Consider the following 21,365-nt stretch of genomic DNA (forward strand, 5'->3'; position numbering starts at 1 on the left):
TGGCTGTGCGTGGCCACTGGATGCCCTGCGTGGACCAGCCCATTCTCCGAGGTGGCTGCTCCCTTGCAGAGCCCCGCAGTCTGGTTTGCATTACGGGTGAAGTTTTTAGCAAATTACTGCTCCTTTCTGCTCCGTTTCCATCAAAGAATGGGCCCAGCAGTCTGAGGGCAGATCTTTTTTTTTTGGAATAAAGCACAGATTTGTGGGGTTTTTGGTTGGCTTCTTAACACACACTTGGCCCTTATCAGGCTGCTGCTCTGCACCCTTTGCCTGACACCTCTGTTGGGGGATTTATTGCTGTCAGCCCGGGCTGTGGGACACAGTTCCACCCCGAAAAAGGTTTCGGAGGAGCTTTTGGGGGTTTGGTGATGCCAGGCCCCACCAGATGCTGTGGACAACGCCTGGGGTGCGCTCAGGTGGCCTTTTTGGAACGAAATTTGGGAGAGGGGTGAGAGCTGCTGCAGCCGGGGGGGCTCAGCTCACCCCACTGCCTGGGGCGGCCCCGTTGGGACCCCCCAAGACTGGGATCTGATGTTACATGCAGGGCTCTGGTTTGCAGGGAGGTGGATTTGGGGGAACCCCTAATTGCCCTCCCCTGTAGAATGAAATAGGGTTTTCTCGCTGAACAAGGAGAGCCTGGCTCTGAGGCCATGCAGGATGGCGGCAGCAAATGGAATAGAGGAGGGAGAGAACCAGACTAGAAGATGGTTTCCCACTAAACTCTCGAAGACTTAGTGGCTGTGGATTCTTTTCCCAGAATTTGCTGCCGCCTTGGAGACAACTATAAATCAGCTGGTACTTGCGTGCAAAAAGCCGTGGTCTCGGCCGCTGTCGGCCTCGCTTGGGGTGCAGGTGCCATCAAGGCTGATTTAGGGGGCGGCAGCGGCCTTGGGGAGGTTAGAGCAGCCCCCGGGCTACTGACCATACCGGCCACGGTGGCCTGCAAGGGACCTGCTCTGTCGGAGCTGCTTGTGTTTGCAAAAAGGTATTGGCTTAACTCGCAAAGCTTAACTCACGCGAAGCTGGGACCTCGGTGAATGTCGTGTGTAAGTGGTTTCCTTGTTCAATCTGGTGACAGAGTATTTATCGGGACTTGCTTTGGAGCTCTGCTCTTTTTAGTGGTTTTGAAAATAATTTAAAAAAAAAATTGATTACCCAGAGAATATATTTAAAAGACCTGTATCCCTTGTGGGGCAGCCAGGTTAGTTATGTTTCCCTCATTTCAAATATTCTTTGCTTCCATTTTTTTAAACAAATATACTGACGTGTGGAATAACAAGTGTAAACTATTTTCCAAATTAAAACAATTAGTCGTACAAACATTAAAAAAATCATGCCTCGTCAACATCGCTGTTTTGTGCTTATGAGAGAACTGCAGAAGCTGTTTGCTTTTAAAAAAGGAAGAAAAAACTATGACCTATTAATGAAAAAGTTTTCAGATTTGCGTGCAGTCGTGGACCAAAGGGGAATTTGTGTTGGACAATACTGAAATAGCTTTTTTCAAACAGAGAAAATTATTAGCAAAGGATTGTTAATCATCATGTTCATGCTGCAAAATTTTTATTTATTTTTAAGTGCAGGGCTGTTCCCCAGTGCAGCAGTCCCATCCCCTTCCAGTGAGACCATCCACGCTACATATAGTTGAACTTGAAGCTATCACGATTTTAATGATCTTAATGCTTAAATAGGACAGCTCCTGGTAGGAACCTTTCCCGTATTGCGTCATGCCGCAGGCTGACGTGATTTCAGGGTCTCGCACCGGGGACCCTGGAGGTCAGGGCAGCTGCAGGAGGAACCTCCCAGCAAGGACATGTCTGGGCTCACGGCCCTTGCGGTCGGTCTATGCGCAGGGTAAGTCCTCGTTTCATGACCGGTTTCATACACGGAGTCTCTCTCTTCACGGATGTTTAAATTCTGTTGTTTGGAAAGGCAGGCGATTACTGGGGCAGAGGTGGTATTGGATGGAGTAGAAACTTGGGTTTTTTATCAGGGCTTCTGGCCTGACTGCACTGAGGGCTTCAGGGAAGAAGGAGGGGGTAGCAGTGACTGGGGACAAGGACAAGGTGACATCCCAGGGCACTTCTGGTACTCAGTTCGTTTACAGTTAGCGCCGGTGGTTCTCAGCTGCTATTTAGAGGATTCACATTTCATTTCTCAGTCCCTCTTCTCCCCTTTTCCTTCAGCTGGGAAGCTCAGAGGAGCCACAGCAACCTGGCTGCCTTTCTCCACTTTCCTTGTGACGGGTCTGGCAGGCATGCTTGGCCACAGCTTTTGCCAGAGCTTTCTTCTCATGCAAAAATATGCTGAGGAACCGCATCGCCAGCAGACGCTGTCCCGCTGGCGGAGATTTGCAGCGTAGCCTATAGGGGAGGATGGTCCCTGCTCCCTGGCTGCGTGGCAAACCATGCCGCCTATGACCCAGGGCCCTTCGCAAGGATACTAAAATACTGTCGTGCTCTTTTGTTCTGACACTTTCCTCCTTTTCAAGTGTAAGATTTTACCGTTTTTTGAAACCGCAGAGACAGAGATTGAAGGCAGCCCTTTGAATTTGTTAAAATTTGACTGCAGGGTTCCTTCCGACCCCGTGCTAATTTTTAGCAGAGCAGGAAACATTAAAAATAACCATGAGAGAAGATTTCCCAACTCAGAAGGATTGTCCTCTTAATAATCTCTGGCTTTGTTTTCACTAGATATTTTCCTCCCTTAAAATTCCTGTAACGCTGCTAGAGCAAGTACATCCCCGCCAGCAGCAGGAATGGCACCAGAGGAGGAAGGCAGAGGGCCAGTTAGCCAGGCTGGCACCTAGGCTTGCTCTGAGCAGGGGTAGGGGATGTACGGGGCAAATGCTTGTTATTTATTGGAAGAGCTTTTACTTGTGAATCGGAGCTTGCAAGCTCCATATCTTCCTACTTTGGTGAGCCTAAAATCATTCCCAAGTGTTCAGCTGCTCTCAGCATTGGGTGAATCTCACTTTTGCAATGAGAGGTGACATTTTGGTACTACAGCTCAAGACTTCTATGGTGAAACAAAACAAAAAAGAAAATATCGACGTTTGTTTTAAAATGTATTTGAATGTAGCCTCTCCTTCTGAAGTTGAAATGTTGGATGGCCAAACCAAGGTGTGCAGCAAGAGCGCACAGCATAGTAACAAGCTCTGCTCAAGCCCCAATGTCTTATCTGGCTTGTGTCTGCATTCTCAGCATCATTGTGTAGATATATATCATTAAATAATATATCATTAGTGTATACCATACAATATAGATCATTATATAAATCATGTCGTCACCCAGGCGGTGGCAGTGCGGCTGCACCATGGTTTGGGTCATTACACCCACAGGAACACCGTGTGCTTACGTTACTCTTTGGGAGGGGTAAAACCAAGGCGAGTAATTGCAATTACCACTCACCCCTGCTCCATGTCACCCGCTCCTCCCGCCCTGACAACCTGAGGGCTCCAGACAGATGCTCTGGATATATCTGCTTTATCAAACTAACAGCAGTGTTTCCTCTCTTCTCTGCAAACGTGGAGGATGCCCTGCAGAGCTGCGTTGGCCCGGCGCCCAACGTGGGTGGTCCTTACTGGTGTGTGGTCAGAAAAGGAGATCTGAGTTGATTACAGTGAGGAGTGGGCTCTGACATCCACCGAACAGTGTCGGCTGGGGTCACATCGGTGTCATCTTCCTCGAAGAATCCGGGATTGATGGGTTTTATCCTGTTTGGCTGGTGCAGTGATGATTTTGGTCAGAACCGTGTTTCGGGGGAAGTTGGTTTAATTTTCTTCCTACCTGGTCTTAAAATATCAGGTTTCTCCTAGGCAGAAAGTTCATCCCCTCTCAATGTAGTGAGCATTTAATTATGTAAAGTACAATCACTGTGTGTGTGATGTGGCTTCTAATCGAGAGTGGGTGAAGGCGTAACTGAAATTTATCCCTGGGCACAAAGCACAGCATGAAGCCACTGCGATGCTTTCTCTTACTTGGGCCCTGTAATGGGATGTCCAGAAAACTCGCCTTTGTCTTACACTTTGTGCTGGTCATTTAAGTGGAAGTGATTTTTGTCGCCCCAAAATGAAAACTTCTATAGAGATGGTTTTTGACTGGGGGAGTAGGGGATTACTTCTTGTTTTCCCATTCTTTAGTTATCAAATAAACTAAAGATTCCTTCATCTTTAGTTAAAATGACGTGGAGCAGAATTCAAATAAAAGACAATAATGATCTCAACACATGGGTGCTCCTGAAAGTTGCAGGCAGTCAAGTAAGCCAGCCCAGGTTTCGGATGCTGTCTCCTACTTTACACATGCAATCCTCCAGCTGCTCTCGGAAACCCTGTCTTTGCTCACACAGACCTTTGACTGGGCAGGTAGAGCAGAGTCAGTTAAATCTCCAGGCCAGACTAACAAAACATTTAAAAGTCTGAGTTAGTCTTGTCCGTTCAGTGGCGTGGCTGGCCAAGAGCCCCTTTGAAACCCCAATGGATATTGTTTCTCTCAAGCATTAAATGCTTTCCCTCAAACAAACATCCTTTGAATAGGCCATTGTTTTTCATTCTGGATGTCCCTTTGTGGACTGATACAAGAATAGCTGAAAACTGATGAATTGGTATTGTAAATTTAAAAACAAAAAAACCCCAAAAAACCCCAGCAAAACCCCAAAAACCTCTGGGACTTCTACTCCTTTGAGAAACTGAATGTGCTACAAGTTCTGTGGTCAGATCCCACATCTTGTCCTCTGGAGGTCGTGAGAGCTGCATTGGGAGCTTCAGGTGAACCATTAATCATAGTTTCAGGAAAGATGCTCTGTGGACCTGCTGCCTTTCCCAGTTGTTACGATGTAAGGAATCGAGGTAAGATAAAGTATGGAGGGAGTGTTAAGAGAAGTAGTAGTAGTTTGGTTGTGACCTGCAAGTCTTTGCATTAGTGGATGCAACTGCATTAATTCATATGTAGCAGTTGTGTACTGGTAGTTCCTTATGAGGAACGATACACGTCACGTGAACAGCATAACCTATGTTTGGTCACGTCAGAAATGTCGTGTGTAAAGAAATCCCCATTTATTTTCAGGTGAACGTCTCTTGTACAGATCCTGTAGTCTTTGTAACACAGGTACCGATGCCCTGCCCAGGATTCAGCCACCTGGATTTACCTCTTTTTCCTAACAGAGCTGTGTGTGTCCTGCGGTTTCATATTCCAAGCCTGGTCACCACAACCCACTGCAGACCGATTTATTCCTTACTGATGGCCAGAGCTGTGAGCTGGAAGGATGCTGTTTTAATGCAGCCATTGGGCTTCTCTTACACACCGTTCTCTCTTTTGCTGAATTTCGCCATCGCAAATTTAAACTGAACTAAAAAAGTTCACCCTATTCGGTTATATACAGAAAACTTTGAGACTTTATCCTTGCGTTAGACAAGAGTCCGAACAACGTTCTCTTTGGTAGCTCCTCCAGGCTTACAGGGCTGTGCCATGGGATGATGTTTCAGCCCAGCGCGTCCGCAGAAGGGGCCAGGAGGACACGTGTGCCGCGCACGTGTGGCCGTGCTGGGCAGACGTAGGAGGGAGCAGGTGCTGATCCCAAGGTACCTCTTTGTGAGCGTAGCCCTTGAATTTGCAGCAGGCAGTGAGGAGATCGAGGCCGGGTCGTGTTCGAGACCACAGGAGCTGCCAGCCGTGCTGCGCCAGGCTTTGCCATGGGGACGGGGCAGGGACGTGGCGCCCGCTCTTTGGCACAGCCCGCGGCTCCCTCCAGCGCGGATCCTCGCCCAGTGAAGCACCGAGCGCGTGTTGGAAATCTGGGGGTGGGAGCAGGTGCCTGAGGGCTTTGCTGACTTGCGGCCGTCATGCCACGTCTCTTCAAGAGCAGTTGGCAGGGCTGAACCTTCTCTGGGTGTAAATGAGGAAAGGTTTTAAGTTCTCGGGCAGCAGGTCGATGGATGGGTGGAAGTGCAGTAGTTCTGAGATTTACCGTAGCTGTTGAGTTTTGGACTGCTGCTCTTCGTCCCCAAGTGCCTGTGTGCCAGCTCCAGCTGACCACGGGGGCAGCTTTGGCTTGGTCCATGGGCCTTAGAGCATCTGTGCTTCCTCTCCCCACGCGCGTCCTTTCTCAAAAGTGAGGTTTCCTACAGCCCAGTACATTCAGTGGCTTCATGTTAATTAAGGGCTGCCAGAAACGATGGGGAAATAACCATTTATCACATTGATTTACCATGCGCTCCTGTGGCGACCCTAGAAAGGGGAGACCTGGGGAAGAACGGGGGTGACCAAGTGCTTGGTCCCGCAAATACAAACGCGTTTCCAGCTTTGTATCGCTGCAGATGAGCAAAGCACGAAGGCGTCAGCCCACGGGGCAGATGCACCCTTCCCTCCTCCATAGCAAGACCCCCTTTCCCATCAGTGAGCTTCACTGTTACGGACTGGGGGTGATGGCTGATCCCCACGTCTTGGGTACAACGGTAGACTTTCAGCAAGACCTTTTGATAAAACAAACGGTCCTGGTCTGAGGTAGACATGACTCACGCCCGGGACCTGCTCAGTTTAACTGGATCAGGCATGTTTTACTGCTTCTCTTTTAGTCTCTAAAAACCTCAGGGAGTCCCGAGGGCTGTGCCAGAGCAGTGTCACCCTGTCCCTGTCACTAATCCTGTCGCTTCCTCTCAAGCTCCTTTAAACTCTGCGAGTTGTTTGACGCCTCTTACTGCACTTCTGTGAAACCTTCCTGCTGGATTGCATGGATGAGGGATTAGGTATATAAGTAACGTAGCCAAAGATTGTACTATACATAAGTAGAGCCTCTTTCAGAGCATGACTGATACTGCTATGTTTGTGAATTGATTTTTTTTTTTAATTTTTTCTTTTTTAATAATACTGTCTTTTCCTTCCCTTTTCAGGGGCCTCTTGGTTTGGATGGCAAACCAGTAAGTAGCAGAGTGCCAAATGTAACATGTCTTTATTCACGTTGCTCTGCAATAGATAGGCAGAATCTCAAATATTATTCATCTATTACTACATATATAACTGTTTAGGACACTACATATATAACTGTTTAGGACACAAAATTGTATTTAGAAAAAATATTCTGTGGTCTGTAACACATGCAGGTTTAAACTCTGAGCCAGAGCTGGCCGGCACAGCTAGAGGCGAGCTTTTCTTTACTTGTCAGCTCATCTCAGCTGCTTCTCCCCCTCCTGCACCAGGTCAGCTAGCGGAGGCTTTGCAGATGGGCTGCAGAGCAAATTTGGGAAATAAACTCCAGTAGCACCTTGGAAGAAGCAAAGTCAGTAATCTTGGTTGCGTGCTCCTGGCACTACAAAGTGGTATCATAAAAATAATTGTTCCCAAACTGGGTTCATTTGCCTCCAAAGGAGCCCAGGTATGAAGTACTTGAGAGCGCCCAGTATCCAAGGACTACTTTGTGGAACAGCCTAGACTTCATTTTATGAGCTGTTTGCTTGACTTCATTTTTGCTTGGAAGCCTTTTGGATACTCCGGTGCTCCACTCTTTTCCTACTTATTTTACAGAAACACACACTTTTTTATGCTGGCTGAACACTAGCCAGCTGTGATTCCTTCGGCTGGATGGTTGCTACAGGAGGTCACGGCTCTGTATTTTCTGTCTAAATCCCACTCTATTCCACCACATTCACTAGAGGGCACCATTTGAAATCTTTTTAAGCTCTGATCCTAAACCAACTGTGATTTGCAAAGTGGTCAGAGATCATTCAGTCTTTGCAATCAAGAAGTTATTCCAGATACTTATTTCTAGCCAGTCAGGGAGTATTTTGTCATAGATGTACGTTGCTGTGGTTGGTTTATATCCTACCCCTCAAGACGACAAACGTGGATGAAAAGAAATCTAGAAACAACGCATTAGAAAAGAAAAAGTCCCAAGGAACTGGAAGGCCAGCTCACACCGCTGTGTTCAGGGCTTGGCTTTGAGTTGGCAAAACCCTGTGACAGAAGAGCAGCTCCTGCGCCCGCCGCCCTTGGCACTCATGTGGATGCAAACGGCTGCGGGTTGCGTGTGTGCAGCGGGTAGGAGCGAGACCTCTGGGTGAGAGGCAGGGCAAATCTCAACCAAAAAGCAAACTTATCAAGTGGCCCAACTCAAACCAGACTGTTTATGATCTCTTCCATGAGAGCAAGGGGTGAGCAGCCTTGCTTAGAGTCAAATTAACAGCAGGAGGGATGCTGCGTGGGGATGCAGATGCTGCCGCTGTTGGCCTCTCTGCTGACCTTCCCCTACTGCATCCCACTGGGTCCAGCTTTGGCAAACACCCTGAACTGGGCTGAACCCCAAGATTCACTATTTTTCTGTGCTGGTAGGAGGATGCAGAGCAGGCACATCAAAGCGTTGCTCTGCCACTTCTCTTTGGGGCTGCAGTGTGTCTCTGCCTGCCTGTCTTACAGAAAGCTGCTTAAGAAGGAAGATGACTTACGTCTTCAGCTAATAGTCCAAAGAAAGCAGCCCATCCTCCTTGTTTATTTCAAACAGATGTATAATTGTTGTAATGATATGCTGAGCATGTGTTTTTCTAGAAGTGATTTAATACTTCAAGAAATCTCTTGCATCTATTTAGAGTCACGTGTTTGCGAGCGGCTGTCACGCTGCCTGCCCTACCCCGGTCTATCTCCAGTCCTCTGTCCTGGCAAGGCAACGAGGCAGGAGCTCGTTGGGTTTTTTTCTGTAGCATGCTGCTCATGCGAAGCAGTGTATAACGTAAAATAATATGTATCACTTAAAATAATCGCAAACATGGCTCAGGTTTGTGAACTGATGAACGCGATCCCCTTGGTTTTGATGTTGTGTGCATTGACGATTCTGCTTTTTCTTAACTCGGATCCTTCTTATGTATTTCCAGGGACCTCCAGGACCAAAAGGGGAAAAGGTAAAGACTGCATTAACATGTGGCTTTTGGGGAAGCAGCTGTACATCCTTCTTCTGCTGTAATTCTTTCAGTTCAGGTTACCCCAATAAGCCAGCATGGCATTCCCACTGGGTTTTGTTGGGACGTGGAGCAATGACAGCGGTTCTTGTGTTGCTCTTGGAAAAGCCCCGGGAAGGGGAGGGCAGAAAGAATTTGCAAAAATGTCAGAGGTATAAGTATGGTTTTAAAGCTCATCCATGTTGTAGGTTTCTTGGTAACCCTTTAAGGGTTAGGAGAGTGGCATACAACTCTCTTCGTGCTTCCTTCCAAGAGCAAGGCGGTGGGCTCCATCGCTCTGTGTTTGCATGACAACCTCCCACGAAATTGGAGCAGCCAAAGAAGGTCATTACTGTACTGAAAGTGATTTTAATCCTCGCATGTGTAGGACATAAGTAGTTGCTAGGGGAGCCTTAGAGTTGGAAACAATCAGCTATTTCTGATTTATTATCTGTTTCATCGCCTGCCAGTGCAGAATCATTCCCTATTGTGTTGTCTTGAGCCCTTCTCCTCCCTGGTTTTGAATACGTTAAGCAATAGGACTCTTGCCACTTCCCTTGTGTGCTGTTCCCGCGTCCAGCTGACCCTGCACTCAGTCCTTCGTGGTTGAAATTTGAACTCTAATAGCTGACCCTTGCTGTTTTGCCTGACGCACAGGGTGAAGCAGGGGACATCGGCCCGAGGGTAAGTAGTGACACGGCACGTTGATTTATTCGAAAATCTGGTTGGGTTTGGTCACCGCACAAAACAAGGCTTTGTGCAGCTTTGTCGCTGGAAACCGAGGTATGGTAACGGTTCTGGAAATATTTAATTTTGCCACTGGAGCTCTTTGTGGTGGTGGTTTTCCTAACTTTGACTATGGGGAAGCAAGAGTTGAAGACCTTCAGGTATCTCATGAAGGGTTTTGCTTTGACTGAACTTTCCTATCCCTGACTCCCTCTGTCGGAGACAGGCTCCGTGTTTCTCCTGAAGCTGTGCTCCTTATTTAGTGGCATTAGAGCACCAAGTACGCAGTGGTAAGACCGGTGTCCCACGGCAAGACACAGCACAGTGTTGTGCAGGATGGAAAGTTCCTCCTCTCTTGCTGGGCTACCCGCCTGGGAGCATGGTAGTACACAGGCAATGTCTAGGCTGCCTTTGAAAATAAAGAGTTCAAAGTAGCTCTATGATAAGGGGAAACTCTTTTGTCTATAACATAGACAAATTAATGGAGTTTTGTGGAAATGACTCTCATGGGGCTGCATGAAGTTGAGATTTACTGTAGTGCATTGGGATGGGTCCCTGTGGGGCATGAGGGGAACGCGGCTGTCCCACGGTCCCTGCTGCGAAGCTGATGATGGCAGGGGTAACACGAAGTCTCCCGTGTCGGGGGTGAGACGGGAGGGCTCGCTGCGAGGTCTGCAGTTTTTCCACGGTGGGCTCCGTCGCAATAATGAAGGTGCCGTTGGCCATGGGTTATGGGCACCTGCTGGAAACCCTGCAGCCGGGATGTGCTGGGTTGCCGGTGTACGCCCCCACGCAGAGGCCAGATTCGGAGCTGGCCCCCAAGAGTTGGCCAGTAGGTTTAGATGCGGTTGCTGGAAATGTAGCCAGGACCTCAGTGGTTAATGTCGGACCGCCATGCCTTAGAGTCTTTTTTCTTTTTTCCCCTAGAGGCTGCTAAGGCACTTTTTGAAGTTGGTGTCATTTGCTGAAGCAGCTCCCAACCGCCCTGGGTGCCTTTGGAAATGTAACCCTCAGGCTCCAAAAATTTCTCTGGTAGATTTATGCCCTGTGTGGCTGAGGAGGGACTCGACATAGGGTCTCAACCTTGTCTAAGTGCCCACCCATGTACTCGGAAGAGGCTTTAAGAGGTGATTCAGCGGCACATGGGTGTGAGTTTTCACTCCTTGGCCGGGGCTCTGGATGACTTTGGGGCTGGCAACTCGGGCAATGCCGGAGAAAACGCTCAGGCTCCAAAGCCCCTGTGGTCTGTGCTGCTGGATAATGTGGGAACCCACCTCCTGCAGGAGATGCTCTGGGGACAGGCTTCCTCTGGACCTGCAGGGGCAGGTACCAGCTCCCAAGGTAATGCTTGTTCTATGTTTTAATCTACCAATTAAAATGTGTGAATTTTTTTTTTCTCCTGATCTGCACTTGTCCAGATTTTGTTCTACTTTTACATTTATTTATGTCTTTTTGCACTAGAGTAAGAAGAAGGCTTAGAAAAAATTTGGGAGGAAAGGAGGGAGAAACAAGCATGGCAGAGCCACACACAAATAGGTCTAACAAGCGGTGCCTGTGTTGCAGATTGAGTGATGTACTTGTAAGAGAGAAGCAGCAATATGCTTATTGATATGAAACAGCAATTTAACAAAGTTTCATAATAAATGTGACAGCGGTTTAACAAGATTTGATGGCAAGGTACACTTGATTATTTACTGCATAGAGGACAGGGTCAGACAAAACCGTCAGGGAGACCCTCCTGTTGAGTCATGGGGTTCAGAAAGCACCTCCTTGCTTTCTAAACTCCTTCTCAGAGAAGAGTCTAGGTGTGGCTGGATCTAATCCAAGTCCCAGCTTGGTCAGCGGTTTATGTCTAAAGGATTGCGTATGTGCAATCAATCCCTTGTATCACCTAGCTAAGATTTCAAAGTTTAGCATGCTGCTAATCACTTACCAAGAGTCTTTTGCAGCAAGGAATCTCTCAACCTCGAGGAGTAACCTTGAGAGGCATCCCTACTCAAGGGGAGATCCTGGCGTGCAGCCTGCTGCCATGTAGGAGAGCTCAAAGGGCTCTTGGGCTGCTCGCTATTTATGGGGGTAAGGTGATTGACTCATAGTCATATTTAGGTACCAACTGCAGATGTTAGTTTCTTCCAAATTTGGCTTGAGTCAGATGTTGACCAGTACTGTGGTTAGGTGGGTGCATTGCCATAAGTTAGCCCTTGGCTACTGTGTTGTTATCTGTCTCCCCTGAATCCACCTTGAGCCAGATGCATCCATCACGACCAGACGCATCCATCACGACTGCCACTGGCGGTTATCGCTCGGGCAGAGTTACGGGAAAAGGTCGGGGCTCTGGGGTGGGGAGCACAGTCACAGCCTGGCTTTGAAAATACCTTCTTGTATGTCTCCAGATACTCAGGGTAGTGGATTGGATATGAAACTTCTTAACACCATCTGGCAGAGATTTTTTTTTTATTTCTTAATTTAATCTATCTTCTTCAAGTTTCAGTGGTGGATTTGTTTAGCTGATTTTGAAAGATGTGTCGTGGCAAGTCGTCGCATCAACAGCAGGATAAATAACTAGGAGTATATCCAGTGCCGCCTCCCTTGTAAATGTGCGTGTCTATGGGCAGCGGAGTGGGGATAGTGTGTGTCAGTGAATGCAAAAATATTATCATTAGGAATGACAGATTAAAAGAGAATAATGCTTGGGGCGGCTTTGGAGGGACTGTCTGCAGTGGAAGTGAGATGAAGGCAGTTAGGGATTAGCTACTGAATACGTTCGTGTCTGCGCTGCTTCTCTTTCTGTCTCTAACAAACACCTGCCACCAGCATGGACAAAAAAAGAGATTATTGCACGTGTGAGTGTGCCTACTGCGGACGTTGGCGGATGATTTTGGAGAGCTGAGGAAGGGGGGTTGTCTGAGGCACTGAGCACTGGTGCTTGCAAACGGCATCAGGGAGGCTGTTGTACAGCCTCACCTAAGCAAGCTGGGGAATAAACATACCCGAAGTACTGACAAGTGTAGTCACAGGGAGAAACCCAGAGCAAATGTTCTCTCTGCTTTGGGAAGGAAAGAGGGAGTTGAAGCAGAGTGCTGCCAAGGCTGGGGCTGCTCGTGCTTGTGGTTATCTCTTAAAATGATACGTATCCCTATACCTCCAAAAAGGGCAGTTTTTATAAGCCAGACTCGCTCCCCAAGGTGGCACTGGGGTGACCACTCTGGATTTATGACCTTAGCTTGGGTGACTTGTTCTTACTGACAGTTCAGATGTTTAGACAAACGATGGGTTGATGAGTTTTTGCCCATCTGGGCTGGCGGACACACAGGGCGTGCGGCAGCAACGCCGGGTTTGCTCTCGAGAGGGAGAAAAGGGCTTCAACTTGTGAGAGAAATGCTCTTGTCTCCAGCGGCCCCCACAGCAAGCTCCCACTCGATGCCAGCGCCGGTGGAGATGGCACCCATAGCATCGGCACCTGTATCCTGAGCTGCTGAGGGATTAAACGCTGGCATGGCTGAGCTGGCCCTGTAGACACAGGCTGGAGTTTAGGCTGCAAATGGAAAAGCAGCTTTTTCTTTCTTACTTTCTGCAAAAAGTGCTTGCCAAGCTCACGTTGCAGATAAAAGCTCAGCACAGAAAGCGTCCTGCAGAGCTCATGGTGACAGTCAACAGAGACACTTATGGATACTTCTTTTTTCTAATTTTATTTCATTTATTTGCTTAGTTTGGAACACTATATTGAAATGGCTAAATCGAGTACTCTAAAGCTGGAAATTGCCAGCATTCAAGGTTGCTGTGCTCTAAGGCTACATGGCTACCCAGGGTCAGACCCAGTGGCCCCATGAACAGATGCATCGGCAGAGTGTAAATACGGAGCAGGAATGCGTAACTCCATCACACTTAACTGCTCTCCTGGAGCCTGGTTATCTATGGCCCGGGTGTTTCTTGGGCCAGGGATGGCATCTCTGTATTTAATGGCCCTCAGGGCTGTTCGCCTTTTATGGGCCCATCTGTAACAGGGATTGTTTAAAATAAAATGTGCGACGGCTGGATTTGGTGGGATACAGTGTGTTTGGCCCGGGAGCAAAAGCAAGTTGTGGCTTTACATGGAAACAGATAGGGCTGGGCTTGGGAGGTGTTTACTTGGGTGGTGCTCAGCAGTCTGAAGGGGTAAGAAAAAAGTTTCAGTTCTTGTCTTGCTCTTCGGGCTCTTCTGAAAATCCCACTTAATGCTCTTGTGTATCTTCATGCACATAAGAAGCCATAAAACTAGGTCCTTCAGGTCTACCACAAACCCCTTTGCTTGTGGAAGAGCCTTTTTGGTGGTTTCTGTAGTATCTGGAGGGCCTGGCTGAACGTAAGGTCTCTCTGTCCCCATTAACTCAATGTGGCATCATCTTGGTTTTTGAAGATCTCGGGATTTCAGCATTGTTCCTCCCCACAATGGCTGTATTGAAGTGAGGGCTGAGCTAAAGCTTCTCCCTACAGCTTGGGAAAAAAATCCTTTGGGGGTTTATTTTCCAGGGTTGATTGTTTTTCTCTATCCAGCTGTGCTTTTCCCCTCCCTTTCTGAGATGACTGTGTTGAAATGATGATGATCGATGGACCTGTGCACACCTGGTGGGCTTGCCTATGCAATATTTGCCCCAAAATTGAGGTTTGGGGTTATCTGGGTTTTGTGCCAAAGGTTTATTAAAAGCTCCCTGGGCAATTTGGACAAGAGGTTAGTTCCTTAGAAACCTTCCGAAATCCTCATGGAGGATATGCTGTGTGTTCTCGCAGGGCTTCTCGCGGCTTCGCTCCGTCCCTTTGGTTGTGCCCAGGGATGGCTGGGGAAAGGGAGACGCAAGCAGCGTCCTGAGAAAGGAAATGTCTTACTGCTTCTCCCTGGATAGATAAGCGGAAAGGCTAAAAGACAATAGCAATGACTAGTGACATGGTCCGAATACATTGTTTTTGCATCGTATGAATCTGAGAGATTTATCTGCATTTTGCAGGCTGGGGAATACATCAGTAGTCGTTTTAGCCTCTGAAAAAAAAAAATAATATTTGGTCTCGGGAGAAATGCTGGGATATATCCCCGGTGGGGTTTACTGGAATAATGCGCTTTATTCTGCAGAAAGCCTTGCAGCAGGGGAATCCTCTGTACCCCAGCTGCTTTGAATGTCCTATTGTGCAGTAAACTAATGAAATGGTACTTGTTTCCTTCTGTTCACTGTTCACCAAGCTCCAGTGTATCCAGAATGTTAAAACAACCACTGTTGGCTACGTAGATTATTTCTTCCTCATGTATCAGTTAATTATCAAAGAAAAATTGTTATGTATTGTTACAGCCTTTAAAACTTGCTCTTCTGCTGTGCTTTCATCTTAAATTCTTGCTCTTTCCTCTTCTGCCTCCCACTATACCTGGCTAGATGGTTTTTCCCCGCCTCAATCACGGATTTCTGGCTAATGACCAGCTTGTCTTTAGCCGGCGAGTGCTCAAGGTAGACTTATCAAATCTGCTGCTGCTGGTTTGCTGTGATTCTTTGAGTTGCTTTTGTTTCTTCTTTCTGCCTGAAAGTGCATTGTTGCTGTTTTAAATTGCCGCTGCCGTGGCTACGTTCAGAGGTGCTCGTTGGGAACGCGCTTGAGTGAAACCCCATTGGAATTGAGGGGCAGTTTTGTCAAAGCAGAGGGATGTCAAAGTGATGGGTTTTAGCATTTGGTCCTTTGTGAGAATTTGGAATCGAGCAGCAAAATGCTATAGATATTGATATGAACAGTGCCTGGTACTGTAAAATAAAATGCGTTAAAACTAGAGTTGTCCAAATCTTCATACTCTAAACGTGATGTTTTAATTAGGCAAAATTCAGTGGGAGACTCTTGACGTAATTGGATGCAGTGTTCAGCATTTGCAATAGGGTTTTTTTTAAAACTATGCAAGTGATTTAGGAGCACAGATCTTGTTGAAAGGCCGTGGGATTTGTGCTGCTAAGTCACTTAAGGACTTCTGAAAATCCCACACTTGTCCCTGATTTGAGGGTGGACCACATAGTAAATACACTCCTCGTAGTACCTCGGTGGTAACCCTTCCAGATGTTGCTAAAAGATTTACGAGACAGCCTTTCCGTGAGGCTTTCCATTGTGCAGCCGCATGGACGTGTCCGGCCGCAGCCCCGGGGCTGGGCTGCGCTGGCCGGCGGTGGGTCAGGAGCCGGTAACTGGGTGGCGAAGCCCCGTGGGGTGCTCCCCTCCGGAGCAGGCACCTACCAACCCTTCACAATCACACAGAGACGGCTGCTGCTTTTTTCTTTGCATCTGAGCACCGCTGGATGTTAATATATGACCTTGGCTGTAGTTAAGGGATACTACTAAGCGCTAATTCTTTTTTTTTTGGGGGGGGTGGAGGGGGAGTGGTTTCGTGTGGTGCACTAAGCTATGGAAGTGTGTGCATGCTCCATGCCAGCATGGTGTCGGGTCTGGGTTACTTCTGGGTGCTGTCAAATTGGTGGTTTCCATGCAGACAGTCGCTGGGCAGGGGCTTAATGAGATAAAACCTCCTTGGAAAGCATTGAGCAAAATCCTGGTTAAGGAACCAGACCCAAAGGGCACGAAGCAGCCATGAGCTCCCAGCCTTCCCAGTTGGCAGCTATAATTAAATTCCTCTGGGGTGGCGGCGGCCGGGGTGCTGATGGCCCAGGGATGCAGTGCATGTGCCGCAGGCGCCCCACGGCCACTGCTTGCCAAGATCGCTTCATCTCACCATGTCTGTGTGAACTTCTTCTAGGGCGATCAAGGTCGAGATGGAGCCACTGGCCCCCCCGGTCCGCCGGGACCCCCAGGTGCCCGGGGGCCTCCTGGTGACACGGGAAAAGATGGCCCAAGAGGACCTCCAGGCCCCCCTGTAAGGACGGGAGATGCGCAGCGAGCACATGCTGGGCAGTCCCCACACCAGCGAGGAAGAGGAGGGTGAAGGGTGTCCCCTTCCTTGGTGCTGCCACCCCCACCCCTGGGTCCCCAGCCTGAGCCAGCAGTTGGGCTCTGATGGCTGCTCGTACAGCAAAGCTTTGGGGCATGAGGCCAAGGGAGTGGGAGAGGGCCTTCCATCTTCAGCTTTGGAGCAAAGAGCTGGACCTGGAGCGTGTATTTGCAGGTGCTGGTTGTAACTGGAGAGCCCAGAGGAGCTCTCTTTCCCGATCTGTAGCCTTCGGACAACCTGGTGCAAATCTCCAGATCACGGGCAATTTATTTAAGAAAAAAATAGGCTAATTCATAATGCTGCTGAACGTTGTGATTATTGCTGAGCATTTTGGAGAATGAGGGGTAATAGTTTCAATGTTGACCTTTCTATTTCTGCAGGGTCTCAAAGGCGAGCCGGGAGAAGACGGCCTCATGGTTAGTATCGCCCAGAAGCACCCGTGTGTGCCCCTCGCTGCAGCAAGTGGTTTTGTGTCAGTGCTTATGGAGGCCAAAAAGCCCCATGGGAAATTATAGTTGCCCTAAAATGGATGTTTGTCCAGGGGTACCTGGCCCAGCAGGGAGAAGAGGGGCCATTCTTTGTCCCCTTGGCTCCTCCGGAGGGATGTGCTGCTCCTGTATCCCCACTTCTGCCCCTCTGAAGCCTCGTGGAATTGTAACTCAAAATTCACTAAGGTCTAGGTTGGGTATAAAAGGTGCTTATTACACATAAAATACACAAGTCATAAAAGGATATTTATTAATTACTGGGAGCACGGAGAACTTACAGCTGTATTTGTAAAGGAAGATGAGAAGTTGGCATCTGTCAGGGGTTTTTTTCGTGGGTGTTAAAGTACAGATGTTTTTATCCCGTTACCCTCTATTGTCAAACAAGTATACCAACTACTCTTAAATTCAACAGGGTGCCAGGGGACCCCCAGGACCGAAGGTGAGTAATAAATAATTTCTAATATGTCTAATTTTAACAAGAATTCTTAAAATATCGTGGCATCAGGGAGGTGGAGATGACCGTATGTATTTCTCACTGGACTTGTACTCATCTGTATTGATCACATACGGAATTTTTAAGGTATCAAATTAACTGTTGACTTGGAGCTGCAGATGTCTGCCTGACATGTCACATACGCAAAAAGCACAACCGCTGCCCACATTCAAACCTTGAAATGGGGGTGGAGGGAGCCATGGGGGGCTGGCAGCTGGTGTGCTTTGGGAATGTGCTTTCTTGCATTTGAGAGAGGGGATGAAGATCAACACAAACTGAGTATTTTAACTTTACAGCCAATTTTGAGTACCTGTACAATTGATCGTATTTTCTCGTATGTCCCTAAACTACTTTTTCTTCTGTGTTTGTTGCCATTGAAGGGTGAGCCCGGCATCCAAGGGAAAAAGGTAAAACGGTGATTTTTTTCTTTGCTTTGCTCAGTGTTCGACTAGGGAAACCATTGCCACAGACTGATGGAGAAGCTGTGGCCATGGCTGTCCGTACCAAGCCCTTCCTTGTGTTCCTCGGGCTCTCTTGCACATGCGACCCCGAAGCACGGGCACACTGTGCCTTCAGCCTGGTTTTCATTACCATAAGCAAGCCAGAAGCTGCGATCGCATCTGCCCAATAGACAAAGAATAAAACAGCAAACGCCCAACAAAGCAGTAGGTCTCGAGCCCTTTCGCTCCAATAATTCCAGCTGAACCAGGAAGCGCCTGGAGGCTGTTAATGCCCAGGGGCCCCCGGGGTGGGTTTGAGGTTCCCGGGACGGGCATCGCCGCACAGCACCTCGCTCTCGTGGGTTGTCCACTCTCGTAAGGACGGGCATGCTGCTTGGGTCAGGTGCCAAAGGCTGCAGGAGGTTCACGTGTCTGAGCTCTCCACGTTTTCTTCTGGTGCTGCCATCGAGCAGTGGATAAATCACTGCCTTTAGCTGAAGCCAAAGCGCTGACAGGGCCCAGCCTTTCCCTCTTACTGCTTTGCCCCAAAACAGATGTGGCCGTGGTTGTTTTTCAGGCCAGAATTTGGCTTAAAAAATTTCATAACTGTCCAGTAAAATTAACCTCTTCACCTACAAAGTGGTTTTACTCCAGGAGGACAACAAAGCGTGACAAGGGAAACAAGAAAACCTCCTGGCAGATGGGCTTGCTGGTGACTTGGGATGAAGTCCGTGAGGATGGGAGATAGCTTGCAGGAGGTCTTTGGGTCCCTGAAAGCCTAAATGGGTTAAATCTCTAATTTCTGTTGAAGGTGGGAGAGTACTTCCCCAGGGCCTGCTGTAAGCAAGGTCTGGGAGATGCCCATCCGCCTCCCCGAGGCAGCGGCAGAGCTGGAATCCTGCAAACCTGAGTGGGTCTCAGGCCTGCGCAACATTCCGTGGGGTTAAATGACACATTGGATCCTAATGATAAGTGTGTACAAGCTCTTGGTATTTCACTTTTTATGTTTTGTTTCATCAGGGTGATGATGGGATCCCTGGGGAACCAGGACTTGTGGGCCCTAAGGTATGTTCTGCTCTGTGTCCATCTAACGTATGAGCTTGGCAGCATCTTCTGCTGCCTGGTTTCTTGGCACGGTATCACAGTTGGGGCAGGTTGAGAAGAACATTTCTCCCCTGACATTGAAAACGAACAAACAAACAAAGAAAAATAAGGATAACCCTCTCCTCTGCCATGATAGCTCTTCCCAGAAGAAGTTTGCAAATGCAGCTTGTTGACCCCGGCACAGAATTGCCATTTAGAGGCTCCTCTCACAGAAGTAAATCGGGGTGTTCGGGATGTCGGCTTGCACTGCCCAGATCAGGGCACAGCGGGCTCTCCACGGGAGCTTTCTCCAGATGCTGTCGTTTTGGGGCTGACTTTATGGCTGAACACACCACCCACAGCCAAACTGTTAAGCCTGAAAGCTTCATTTTTATCTCAAAAACTCCCCTTTTGCACCTAGGCAACATGACAAATTTCAGGCTAAAAGCATGTATGTAATTGTAAAGATAAAGCAAGAAAATTCTAACCTAAAGAAACCTGCTTTCCAACCTACCCATACAGCATTTGTCGAAATTGTCTTGTTTTCAGGGTGAAAAAGGAAGCGTGGGTCCCAAGGGAGAGAACGGCACAGATGGCTTGCCAGGACCCAAGGTAAATAAAAGTCCATTAGCCGGGAGGCTGGGCACAGCGCTGCGGAGGCAGAGGGTTTCAGCTCAGTACTTGTTTTAGGCCTTTGCATTCTAAAAGGTTCATAAAATGCCCAAACTGACACAAAACAGGGGGACGTTAAGAAGTATTTTACCTTTTCCTGATGATTTAATGAAAGCTGGATTCAAGCAGAGATCAGCATAAGAGTTTTTAAAATCATCTCCTTGCATGTTTTTCATTGAATTGCCTCTTTTTCCCAAAAAGAACTAAACCTCTGGTCATATTTTGATCCGAGGTATTGATGGCTGCGGTAACGCTTCAAAGCCCAGAGCACTTACGTGCCGTCCTGTTCCGCTGACCTTCCTAACTGCCAAGAAATGCAGTAAGACAGTCTGGATATGTTAAGTGGTGATGATGAGACCCGGACAGCGTTTGTGGGCCGTTATTTCCCCCCTCAGCTGCTTCTTATTTAGCAGGATCTGTATCCAGTCTTGTTTTCTGTATCAAACAGTCGTGGCTCCTTCTTGGGCAAGAAACTGTATATGATGAAGAACCATGGGCTCGGGTGACCCTTGACTTTTTTTTTTTTTTAATAAAACCATAGCAGCAGCGCTGGTTTGTTCCCCTGGGATCTGCTGAGTTGAGTTTTCCTATGCAGAGTCTTTGCTTTTATACCATTTTTAATTTTTTTGGAGGGCTTTAATTTTGCTAGTAAATGGATTTCCGTGGGTATTGCGAACGGTACATTTTTTGAATCCTGAACTGAATTTCAGGTCACTGCTGTGAGAGTGCTACAGCTGTCCAAAACTTCCCAACTTTCAAAAAAAGAAAAGAAAAGAAAAAGGGAAAAAAAAAAAAAGGGAGGGGGGGGATTTGGCACAGCCCTTTTCCTTAAACTCGCCCTCGAAAATGTTTTAAACGTGTCGGCTGAAACTCTCCACACGCAAAATTCAGCCTAAAGCAAAGAGAGAGCCATGTGAAACTTCATCACAAAGAGCTGGGGCTGGGAGCCGGGGAGCTGCATGGCACATCGCCGTTACGGGGAGCTCAGCCCCGAGCGCGCCGCTCTGCTCCCGCTGCGATGAGACGTTTTCTTACTGCCAACAAGCTCACACCAACATTATTTTCTGCAAAACCCATCTATCTTTTTGCTAGGAGCTGTTCCTTGTCAGTGCCATACTTTTTCTTGATCTAAAACACATCTTGACATCTCATGTAGTTACAGGATTTTTAAGATAAATATCCTGTACTTTCTTTGGTCTTTCTGAACCAAAAATATGATTTTTATTTTTCAGGGTGAACCTGGTGAGAAGGGAGGAATTGGCTCCATCGGACCCCGGGTATGGATGTTCAGGGTTTTTCTTTTTTGGTTTGGAGTTGCATATTTGCCTCGACCTGAGCTGTTTCCTCACCACCTCTTTCTGCTTAATACGTAGTTGAATCGCTTCAGGATCAGTTCCATGCTAGAAAATAGAGATGCTGCGTATCTAAACAAATCACTATGTAGGTACCGGACGCTGCCACGGGAGATAGCTCTGGGAAATGCAGTCAAGTCCCATTTTCATATCAATGCGACCACCCTGCCACCCTTTTTTTGCAAGCGGGAAGCTGCGAATAGGGGTTATCGAGTGAGGATTTCTATGAGCTTCTCCGTTACCCGAAT

The 21,365-nt window shown here is 47.9% G+C and overlaps 1 protein-coding gene across 1 annotated transcript in view; it reads left to right on the forward strand.

Moving 5' to 3' along the window:
• The window catches only part of COL23A1 (collagen type XXIII alpha 1 chain), a gene marked incomplete at both ends in the record, with an annotated part of 191,069 nt that overhangs the window by 158,007 nt on the left and 11,697 nt on the right, over positions 1–21,365 (forward strand). The window contains 11 exon segments of the mRNA XM_082005945.1: positions 6,884–6,910; positions 8,855–8,881; positions 9,575–9,601; positions 15,043–15,114; positions 16,398–16,514; positions 16,970–17,005; positions 17,490–17,516; positions 17,951–17,977; positions 19,031–19,075; positions 19,643–19,705; positions 20,998–21,042. Coding sequence (XP_081862071.1) covers positions 6,884–6,910; positions 8,855–8,881; positions 9,575–9,601; positions 15,043–15,114; positions 16,398–16,514; positions 16,970–17,005; positions 17,490–17,516; positions 17,951–17,977; positions 19,031–19,075; positions 19,643–19,705; positions 20,998–21,042 — 513 coding nt within the window.

Source organism: Phaethon aethereus (assembly GCF_964289735.1).
Source record: "Phaethon aethereus genome assembly, chromosome: 14".
Classification (NCBI taxonomy): Eukaryota; Metazoa; Chordata; class Aves; order Phaethontiformes; family Phaethontidae; genus Phaethon; species Phaethon aethereus.